Consider the following 12248-nt stretch of genomic DNA (forward strand, 5'->3'; position numbering starts at 1 on the left):
ATTCCTACCCGACCCAACTTATTTCAATTTACTCTTGACCTGACTTGAAATATAATAGCTCAACTCATAACATAACAGACTCAATTCGCACTCTTCCCGAGTGACCCGAATCGCGAGACCACATCGTCTCAATACTCATGAACCATTTTATATATTCCTTATGTGCTCGATAGCATCTCCGACGGGTACACCCATTCTACAAGCCCTTATGCAAAACCTAAGATATTTCTTCCTTTCCTCCAATACTGCACCGCATACTCGATGATAACATAGAATATTCCAAGTCCCGTTTGCAATCCACTGTGAATGTTCGATCCTTAACCACGCAACGGACCCGAAATACTTAGGCATTGTACTTTAATTCTTGAACCCACTAGAACCATTGTTGAGATTTACCCACTGTGACCTGATCCCGAATATCACCAAACTTCAACGCTCTGCTAGTACATGAACACTCACTCAAAGAGGCAACTGACTTAATTCTTTTCCTTGTACCTTACATCCACAAGAAGCATAAACTCTGGATCTTCTCAAAATATGCACCTCAATCGATAAGGCGACGTATAGCACATATTCATCAAGTTTTTGTTGAATTACCACTGATGGTTCCTTTTCTTAGTCATAAACAATCCACCAACGTATCGATAACCAGAAACTGTACAAACTGACAAACCACGCGATCCAATCATAGATGGTAGGGCTCCCCTACTTAGGTTTAAACTACCATCATATAATGTAGAGACCACAACAATTCCTTCTTCTTATTTCCCATGATCTCGCACCTATAGCTCGTCAAATTTCTCAAAATCAGTTGTTAAACTTTTTGTAATGACCCGGCCGGTCATTTTGAGAGTTAGAGACCGAGCCCCTATTAACTGTTTTTCCCCATATCTATTTCTACTATTGTTACTTTCCAGGATGATTGGTTTTGAGTTTCGGAGTGTTTTGGGACACTTAGTCCCTAAATGAGAGCTTAAGCCTTAGGATTTGGACCGTAGTCGAAACTGTATGAAGACGACTCCGGAATAGAATTTTGTCAGTTCTGTTAGATCCGTTAGGTGAATTTGGGTTTAGGAGCGTGCCCAGATTGTGTTTTGGAGGTCCGTAGCTCATTTAGACTTGAAATAGCAAAAGTCGAATTTTTGGAGTTTTGGGCCGGTAGTGGAATTTTTTATATCAGGGTCGTTTTCTGATTCCGGAAGTTGGAGTAGGTCCGTAATATTGATTATGACTTGTGCGCAAAATTTGAGGTCAATCGGACGTGATTTGATAGGTTTTGGCATCGGTTGTAGAATTTTGAAGTTTCAAGTTCTTTAAGTTTGAATTGGAGGGTGATTCGTGATTTTAGCATTTTTTAATGTGATTTGAGAGCTCAACTAAGTTCGTATGGTATTTTAAGATTGGTTGATATGTTTGGTCGAGGTCCCGGGGGCCTCGGGTGAGTTTCGAGTGCTTAACGGGTGAAAGCTTGGACATAGAAGAATTTTGAAGTTGCTGGTTCTGGTATTTTCGCACCTGCGGTGGGGAGTCCACAGGTGCGGCCTCACAGAAGCGAGCACAGGGACACGTGTGGTTTGGAAGGAAAAGGCTAGAGGTCGCAGGTGCGGATGTATAACTGCATCTGCGCATCCGTAGATGCAGAAAATGGATCGCAGAAGCGAAAATATTATGCAGTAGCGGGCGCGCAGGTACGGCCCATTGCTCGCAGATGCAGACCAAATCCCCTTAAGTTATTTCCGCACCTGCGATGGAAATTCCGCAGGTGCGACTATGGACCGCATGTGCGAGATTTCTGGACAGAACACTTAAATGCAAGTGTTCGCGATTTTTGCTCATTTTCAACATTTTGAGCTCGGTTTGGCGATTTATTGAGAGTTTGTGAAGGGGTTTCTTGAGATTTGGGCCATTTAGAGCCGGATATTCGTGGGAAAGGCATTGTGACCGATTGGTTGAGCTTGGTTCGAGGTAAGTGGCTTGCCTAACCTTGTGTTGGAGACTTTCCGTTAGGATATTTCGATATTATTTGGTGTGTGGGAACCGTGTACGTGAGGTGACGAGTACGAACACGGGTTGTTATTGCAAAAACCCCGCTTATCCTTTTTAAATCATAAATGGCTTCTCTTATTGAATTGCACTAATATGTTTAATTATTTAGTTTAGACTAGAAAAGCATGCTTACGTGTTTTAACTGCCTAATTGACATTATGTGCGCCATGCTTAGTTAAATCCCTATTTTCCTTATCTGTGATTAGTGTAAACTGTTTAATTTGAGGCCATACGTGTCATTTTATCTTGCATTGCATATTTAAATTGGGATTACGGACGTATTCTGGGAGATCCCACAGCACTGCATATTTATTTTGGGACTACAGACGTATTCCGGGAGATCCCCCAGCACTGCATATTTACTTTGGGACTACAGACGTATTCCGAGAGATCCCCATGTACTGCATATTCATTCGGAACTATGGGACGTCATCCCGGGAAATTCCCCATTGTGTTTACTTCGTTCTGAGCCGAGGGCTCCTTTAACTGTTAAATTTTCGAGAATTTCTTTAATTGTGTTATCGTAAATTTTACTTATATCTTTTGCTGTTTAATTTATTATATTTACTACGGTAGGGCCTTAACCTAACCTCGTCACTACTCGACTAAGGTTAGGCTTGACACTTACTGGGTACCATTATGGTGTACTCATGCTACTCTCTGCATATTTGTTTCGTGTGCAGATCTAGGTGCACCTTATCAGCCGTACTATCAGTGAGTCGGGATAACTTTGGAGACTTTAAGGTATATCTGCCGCGTCCGCAGACCTCGGAGTACCCTTCTACTCTTTCTCATGTCCATTATTTTATGTATCTTCCTTGTTATATTCTGATGTATAGAGACACTAGACTTTTCCTTCTGTAGTTTGTGATTCACGATGTTCCGGGTTTTGAGGATTGTTGTGTATTTTTGAATAGTTGGTTAAATCTATATTTTTATTTCATTATTATGCAATGTGTTAGGCTTACCTAGTTGTAGAGACTAGGTGCCGTCACGATGTCACACAGAGGGAAAATTGGGTTGTGACACTTTTCATGAAACATTTTGAATTATCAGTCACAATCACATATTCGACCTCTTGCCGGGTAGCAGGTAGTATTCTTCGCATAAGTTTCAGCAACATCACGTAACTGCTAACCTGCTCACAAGAGATAACCTACCTGTGGAATTCCTTACCGACATCTTCCAACAACGCTGCACTGGGTATAACTACCACGTAATCTATAAATTCTCCTGATCCCATGCTCAAACACCGACTGTATAAGTCTGTTCCTTTCCTATTGACATAAACTCGAAGTTTAACAATACCTTCCAAACTCAAGTCCTATTGCATCTGAAACGATAATCAAATCTTCACACCCCTCTTCATATCAAGCATACTCATTTCTTCCATTTTCAATATTTCTTCGTACGATAACCATCATTCCAAATAAAATCTGTAGACCAAATCACCTTCCATCATGATTCCCAAACCATCCTACACTTTCTCAAGTCACGCGCTATTCTACCACATAATCCATATGCTAATCTATCATCCTTACTTCAATTAAACCATCTCCTTTATGCAACTTCTCAACCTCTGCTTTTCATACTTGACCTGCAAGTACTTCAACCACCGCGAAACACTTCATGCCACGTCCTTCCTCATACTTCGCTGCCCAAATGTTGCCTCAAGTCAAATCCATAACTGTAGCACCGGAACTAATGAGTTGCTACCAACTCTAAACCTCCTAGCAGATCATCTTCCTCGAGCCATCAACATTGGAAATACCAATTCAATCCTGAATCGCTGCATATCACTATCTCTGACGACCGCCTTGAGGCACCATCTCATAACACCCTGCCCCGAAGGAAAAATGAAAAAGACCATTCCACATGCGAACCTTAATGCGTTCAACAAGGACGACGACACCATATCAAAACTAAAATCCCAACACGCTCAAAAATACCAAGTCTAATTACTCCATCAACCAAAACCTGAACATCCATAATCCGTCTGCCTTTCCTTTTGTTGGAATTAAATACTAAGCCTCTAAATCATGCACCGAAAAATCTTACTTTCAAGTCATTCACTCCCTCAACAAATAGACAAACACCCTACCATTACACCAACGTTATGCGATAACAACGTATGAACATCGTAGCAATCCGTGCATAGTCTCGAAACCATAGAAAATACATATACTAAGCTGGAACAAAAGAATATCCTTCCACTAGGCGATGATAATAACCTACCCGAACACGCAGGGAAAAACATCATGCTCTACGTTTGCAGTATCAATACCATTATTCGGTGTCCAATTGACAACAAGTGCTTCACGTCGTATAAGATTGAGTAGGAAGGAAATAAAGGCACAAGCCTCAATGGAATCAAATCGCATGATGAGGAATCAAGAAGGGAAGTGCTCCTAACAACCCTGTAGCCTCTCGAAGATAAGTACAGATGTCTTCGTATCGATCTGCAAGACTCTACTAGATTTGATCATGACTCGTGAGACCTAAGTTAACCTAACGCTCTGATACCGAACTGTCACGACCCAAAATCCACTCAAGGTCGTGATGGCGCCTAAAATCACCGTCAGGAAAGCCAACGATGATTCACCAATTTAACCACTCATTTTAGTATTTTGAAATCATAATTTTTATTAATTAAATAGTATAAAATGGAATATACATGGGACAAATGTTAATAACTATGTGATATGAAATGACAAACAACAGAAAGAATCCCCAAAACTCCGTGTCACAAGTGTATGAGCATCAACTAGGAAATATATTAAAATACAACATCTATCTAGAATACAAATGAGACATGAAAAATATAAATAACCCTGATGGAGATTCTGTAGGTTGCGGAGCGTAACATGGAATGCAACTCATGGTAAAATCCCTGTAATAGCCGCGTTGTTCCACCCAAAAGACCACTAGACATATATGTACATGCACAAAAAGTGCAGCAAGTATAGCATGAGTACGTAAATCAACGCGTACACAGTAAGTATCTAGCCTAACCCCAGAGAAGAAGTGACGAGGGTTCGACATCGACACTTACTAGAGGTCCAATAAGACAGATACAGTAAGAGTAAACAGATGTGAATCAGAGTAAATAAACGAATATAACAGGCGTAGATACGTGGTGCGTCTCTCTTCTAAGAAATATCTCAAGCTCTCAGTTAGTAGTCACCTCTTCAATTGGAGTATATATAATATGGACCTTACCAGATAGGTCGACATAGTTCAATCAGGGGAAGCTCACAGATATGATGGCTTCTTGCCAATTATTGCACACGATTTCATAAGAGTATTTCATAGAATGCCGAGGCGTACGACCCGATCCATCATAACATTGCCAAACCATAGATACATCTATTTTATTGCCGAGGCAAACGGCCCGTTCCCATAGGAGTGTTTTACATAAATTCTGTCGTGGCGTACGATCCGATCCCATTAGTGTGTGCACTGCTGATGTTCAAATGACACGAACCATAGATGTATCTATCCTGCCTAGGCGAACGGCCCGATCCCATTAGAATAAGAAGCTTTGACGGGTCCTTGATCCCACTCACGAATAGACGTGTGAGTCATAACATTTTAAGGGAAACCTTTCGGTGAGAACGTCTAACGTGGGAGAAATTCATAATAGGAGTACAATTATATCATGGCTAATCATGAAGCCCATCGAATCTCTACAATAGAAGGTATATAACTCTACACAAGTCTAGTCACAAGTCTCAACGTAATATGAAGGAATTAAATAGGTAAGAGACAACTCAAATAGTACAGTCATAGCATGGCAAAAACCTAAGTCTACTTGGATATAACATGAATCTAGCTATGCACAGACTCTCGTCACCTGGTGTATACTTAGCCACCACAACAAGTAACACATAACAAATACAACACCTAGGTGTAGTTTCCCCCTCACAGAGTTGGATATGAGACTTAATGATAGAATTTGAGGGTCCACCAAACTATATAGAGAACCAGATTCTCTATTAGTCTTCACAGATTACACGAGCACAACATAAAGTAAATAACACTAAAAGTTTTTACGTGGAAAATTACCAACTCAACGGGATTAAAAACCATGACCTACCCTTGTAGGATTTCAACTTCACTACTGAGCAACTTTCAGATTACTCCCTATGCAATCTAGAAATTAACCTCTTAATCACTCACTAACTTGTAACATACTATTACCAGCCACTTTGTAATAGCTCTATTAGAAAGACTTTACAACTCGATTAACTTTAGTCAAGACACAAACACAAGAGTTTATGATTTACAAAGGGTTTCCTACGGAATGCTTCTAAGCAAGCTAAGTAGGAATTATAATTGAATAACTATTAGAAAGTTACAACTCAACTAAGGACTTACAATAACTTGATATGGGGAATTGGTCCGTAGTAGTGTTGTACTTTGTTCTTGATGCACTTGAGAATCGTTTTCTTGATGATCAATCACCGTAATAAGTGGTTGAATAAATTCTCTCAGTGTTCAAGTGATATTTTGTCATTGGTTTAATGTTAATATAACATTGATCCTTCCCAATGGAGGTGACTGTTGCATATGTTGTACTCTTGCGTATGCAGTCAGTCACTTTCCAGCTATTGAAGAGTTGACTTGGTACAATCACCAGGGGAACTGAAGTTCATATGTTCCCCTTGTTGATTCTTTAACTTCTGAAATTCTGACGAACATCTCCAGCTTAAGTTTGGTTATTTCCATGCGCTTGAGAGTGTGGACCAAATATGGACCAGGTTCCTTAACTAGTTCTTGATATTAAGTTTGTTAGATCATCAAAACATAAAATAAGGACACTTATAACATATCAATTTCCCCCTTTTTGATGATGACAAACTTATAATTGAAGATCCTACGAATAACCACAAAGAACCAGACAATGAACCAGGAAGACACATCATTATTCAATTATGCATAAATTCTTCCCCCTAAGAACCAACATTTCTTGAAGAATTCCCCCTGAATTATTTACCTAGACAGTGAACCAGTAAGGCACATCATTATTCAATTATGCATAAATTCTTCCCCCTAAGAACCATCATTTCCTGAACAATTCCCCTTGAATTATTTTCCCCCATTTTGGCATCATAAAAAGATTAGTAACAGGCTGATAGCAGAAAGAAGTATAGCTTGAGTTAACTCATGCCACTTGTGTGCACACAACATGACTAAAAACAGAGCATAATGACAAGGCATATACAGCAAAAAGGGGAAAAGCTTCCATTAAACAATTTGAATTTGAAAAGGGGGAGTAGAGTCAATGTTCACAATTCAGAACAACAAAGACAAATACCACAAACATAAAAAAAAACATAGGAAAACTTAAGACTTAACACTGAGGGGACACTGTTTAGGGAGCACTAGAAGGAGAGGGCTTAGAGGTAGAGCCAAGGGTTTGGAGGATGAGATCCATTCGAGCATTCGCCTACATTTGCTCATTGAGCAGTTTCTCTTTCAGGTCCTCCACCTGTTTCTTGAGCGCAACATTCTCCTTGGTCAGACGGGCAACCTCTTCACTTTGAGAGATACTGCAACCAGGTGCCTCCTGAAGTTGACTCAACTGACTCTCAAGAATAACATTTCTTGCTTTCAACTACCTTATCTCAGCAGTGGCACTGTCCTGAGCGTTGATCAACTGATAAATAGTAGAAGTGCTTCCAACTCCTCCCTATCAATACACTAACATTCTTCCAGAGTGAACTTGGAGAAAGTTTGCTTCTTAGTGCCCAATTTAGCTTGTCCTAGAGGATCCTTGAAGTACTCAAAGACCTTGGTGAGAAAGAACCCATAAGGCAGGCCATGATTACCATCTTTAAAATCTTCCACTTTCTGCATGTGCTCTATCATGATCCCAGGCAGGTTAATGGTAGTGAAGTTGTCCAATGCTTCCATGAGGAACAGGTCTGCACGATAAGTGATAGATATTCTCTCAGCACAAGGGAGCAAGACCTTGTTCACCATCTCAAATAGCAGTTGGTACACTAGAAGGAGGGACTTCTTCTGTACCCGTTCCCCTCCCTGAACTGCTCTATCCTTCAGGATGGCGTTTCTGAAATTTTGAGAACAAGATCCCTGAATACTAGACAGCCCTTCAGCAGGCACACCCAGAATAGATCCCAATAAAGCAGATTCCATAACCATGTCAACTTCATTCACCAGCACGCATATGTGATCATCCTCAACTTTGAAGAGGTTGGCATAGACACTTTGAACTTCCTCCTCATACACCTTTGGAGCATCACTTGTGAACAAATGTGTCCACTGTTGAAACTCACAAATTTCAACCAGCTGTCTCATACCATCCTCCTCCAAAATGTCAGGGGTAAATGTGCGGCCCCATAGCACCTTTTGATTTCTCAACTTCTCTTTCCGAGCACTTCTTGGATCACCAACTTTGGCCTTTTTTGAGGAACTAGGTTCCTCATCAGTATCATCTTTTCTCTTAGCAGACTTGCGAACATCCTTTCCTTTTTCATCAGACTTCACAGATATTTCACCAAATTCTTCCATCACCCTGGCAGCAGACTCTTCTACCAACTTAACACCAGATTCTTTCACCACATTTTCAGTGGCGATAACATCATCAGACTTGTTCAGACTTTCAGCAAACATAAAAGATCCCCTTTTAGGCTTGGGGAGACCATGCTTCTGCGAGCACTTTCTAGTCAAGGAACCAGGTTCCTCTTCTACTTCATCATCCACATTCACAACTGGCACTAACTTCTCGCTCACAACTTTCCCATCTTTCACTAATTTTCTTCTCCTTGACTTAGCTTGGCTATTCTTAAGCGCAGACTCAAGAGCCTCTTTCCTTTGCAACCTTGTAGTTGGTCGCTTAGGAGTAGACTCTTGAGCAAACATTGGTCTACGCCTAGGCAAGCTAGCAATTGGCATATCATCAGAACCCTCTTCACTTTCCCCAACTACTTCTTCAGAATCAGATCTCATCTCAGGCATGATTACAGACAAAGGCTCAGCATCGAAATGAGGGGAGGGGGAAGGATCAATACTGACCTGGGGCTTTTGAGAAGACCCTTGAGTTGGATCCTCTGAGGAGGGATCATGTCCCAAATAGTATTATCTTGTGTCGATTGTTCAACAGGCACAAACTCTCTACCCTCTACCATAGTTTTAGACTCTTCCCCCTGAGCCTCAGACCCATCCACACTTACTTCGATAATAACCCCTTAATTATCTATATATAACATGTTTTTTATTGCTTCTTTCTCTTGTAACCACATGGAAAACGCAGAAGAAGAAGAAGAAGAAGAAGAAGAAGAAGTTATACCTGTAGGCTCAAGATTGGGAATTGTAGCATTCTCAGAACCAGCAATTGGATCTATATTTGAGCCTTCATCCAAAGGAAGACTAGAGATTTCCTGATTCTCTGCTTCATCAACACGACCCTTTTCGCCAAGTTTTTCCGGTGAGGTAGGAGGAGAGCTTGTAACCAAAAAACTTTTAGGAGTTGAGATTTTGTGACTCATATGAGAAGCAGAACTCGATTGGTTAGGAGAGGAGACAGAGTGTGGGGGTGACTCTGCCCTAGGGTTTTGGCTAGTGGTGGTGTTGAGGGAGGAGTCTAATATCGGTGTTTGAATGGCTGAGGATGCAATAAGGGTGTCACTTGGAACACTTGAGGTTTCGTGATTGTCAGTCATGGAGAGAAGTGATGAGTTGAGGAGAATAGATGGGTAGTTTGAAAGAGAGAAAGAAGAAGGAAAATTTTAATGTTTGATGTGAGGAGTTGTGACAGTGATGGATGTATTTAAGATTGATGAGGGACCGGTTAGGAAAAGGCGGCAGTTTTGGGAGTCAGTCGATTTCTAATGGGTGAGACGTTTGGGTTCAAAAGACGCAAAGAAAAGAAACTGACACACTGATAATATGGCACTTATTTTAACCATTCAAAATTGTGCATGAGAGAACAGAGAAACTGCTAACCTGCGTCAGGAGAACCAGATTCCCTGACTAATTTTGCATCTGTAAGCTTTGTCCTTTTTACCAGCGCGTACTACATCAACTACCTACTTATTATGTAATCATCATGCGTGTCTACCTGTAACGGTATAAAGATGAGTTATACTTTGCCCAGAAAATAATATTTAGCTAATTTTACCTAAACATTTCTTTCATAGCCAATCATCAAGGGACCAGGTTCTTAGTTGGGTTTTATCAATCCCAGTACCAGACGATTTCTTTCAAAATGTTTTCTACTCAAGGCCTTGGTAAATATGTCTACAATATGATCTTCTGTGCTGTATAATTTTATGCAAATGAGCCCTTTTTCAACATTGTCTCTGAAAAAGTGGTGACGCATATCAATGTGCTTTGTTTTTTTATGTTGGACTAGATTCTTGGCCATGTTGGGCTCACATGTATTGTCATACAGCAAGGCCACACAATCAGAGAACACTCCAAAGTCTTCCAGCTGCTGCTTAATCCATATTAGTTGAGCATATCAAGAAGCAGTTGCTATATATTCTGCTTATGCAGTTGAGAGTGCCACTGAGTTTTGCTTCCTTGTACCCCATGAGACTAGGCAAGAACCCAGGAAATGTGCCATTCCAGACGTGCTTTTCCTGTCGACCAGATATCCTGCATAATCAACGTCAGCATACCCAATAAGATCAAATTTGTCACCTGAGGGATTGTAGAGAACCAAGTCCTGCGTTCCTTTGAGATATCTTAATATTCTCTTGGAGGACTTCAGATGAGATTCCTTTGAATTGGATTGAAACCTTGTACAAAGGCCCACGCTGAACACAATGTCTGGTCTGCTTGCAGTAAGATACAAGAGTGTCCCTATGATCCCTATATACATGGTCTGATTTACATGAGAACTAGGTTCATCCATGTCTAGACGAGTAGTTGTTGCAATAAGAGTGGTAATAACTTTTGATGTTTCCATATCAAACCTTTTTTGCAACTCCTTGATGTACTTATGCTGAATTGTCATTGTTCCCTTTTGAGATTGCTTCACTTGAAGTTCCAGGAAGAAATTTAATTCTCCCATCATACTCATCTCAAACTCACTCCCCATGAGTTTTACGAACTCTTCACAAAGAGAGTAGTTGTAGCTCCAAAAATGATATCATCAACATATACCTGAACAAGTTCCTCTCTCGTTTCTTCATAAAAAGAGTGTTGCAATTTTCCCTCTTATAATTTCTAGAAGAAACTTTGATAACCATTCATACTAATCCCGGGGAACCTGCTTTAGCCCATGCAATGCCTTGTCCAACTTGAGTACATGCTGAGGATGCTCATGACACTCAAATCCAGGAGGCTGCTTGATGTAAACTTCTTCTTTCAGGTAGCCTGTGATATCCATTTGGAATAATGTGATATCCATTTGGAATAATGTGAACTCCATATGAGATGCAAATGTAATAAGAATTCTAATAGCTTCCATTCGAGCAACTGGAGCAAATATTTCATCATAATTAATCCCTTCTTCCTGATTGTAGCCTTGGACTACAAGCCTTGCCTTGTTTCTTGTTGTATTTCCAAACTCATCAAGCTTGTTACTGAATACCCACCTGGTCCCTATGACAGTTCGATCTGCAGGTCGAGGAACCAGGTGCCATACCTTGTTTCTTTCAAACTGATGCAACTCCTCTTGCATGACTGTGATCCAGTCTGCATATTTCAATGCTTATTTGCTATTTTTGGGCTCTATTTGGGAAAGAAAGACTGAAAAGGCATTCTTGCTTTTGTTATGGTTTAAACTCCTGACTCAAAAAGGGTGACTATGTTGTCAAGAGGATATGAGATTTTGTGCTTCCAATTTGGTACATGAATCTCATTGGCAGAGGATCCAGGTATGTCTGATTGAGGTTCTTGGGCATTTCTTACTTCAGCAAGTGGAGTACCTTGGATTGTATCAACAACACTATTTTTAGCTTCGGTTGGTGTGATCAGGGGACCAGATTCCTCTCCAATAAATGGAGGTGTAATCACATCATCTTCACTGGATTCCTTTACATGACTCATCATGTCTGCTTTTCCATTTGTCATGTCAATAGCTTCTCCTGGAACAGATAAATGTTATCCATCTTGATTAGCATGTCTGTCCTTCTCACATGAGAGGTGGGATTCATCAAATATCACATGTATACTTTTCTCAACACATTGAGTCCTTTTGTTGTATACTTTGTAAGCTTTGCTTTGAGATG

General features: G+C 40.5%; 1 protein-coding gene across 1 annotated transcript; it reads right to left on the minus strand.

Moving 5' to 3' along the window:
• Nucleotides 1–10558: 10558 nt before the first annotated feature.
• On the minus strand, nucleotides 10559–11113 carry LOC138893552 (secreted RxLR effector protein 161-like). The gene has a single exon (XM_070178176.1). It carries the CDS (start codon nucleotides 11111–11113, stop codon nucleotides 10559–10561), a length of 555 nt encoding a protein of 184 aa, XP_070034277.1.
• Between the last annotated feature and the right edge of the window lie 1135 nt (nucleotides 11114–12248).

The sequence above is a fragment of the Nicotiana tomentosiformis genome, chromosome 6 (genome assembly GCF_000390325.3).
Source record: "Nicotiana tomentosiformis chromosome 6, ASM39032v3, whole genome shotgun sequence".
In the NCBI taxonomy this organism is placed as follows: domain Eukaryota; kingdom Viridiplantae; phylum Streptophyta; class Magnoliopsida; order Solanales; family Solanaceae; genus Nicotiana; species Nicotiana tomentosiformis.

Bases quoted from the DNA above. Each gene is read 5' to 3' on its own strand.
- LOC138893552 (XM_070178176.1), bottom strand. From the start codon at position 11,113: ATGGGGAGTGAGTTTGAGATGAGTATGATGGGAGAATTAAATTTCTTC.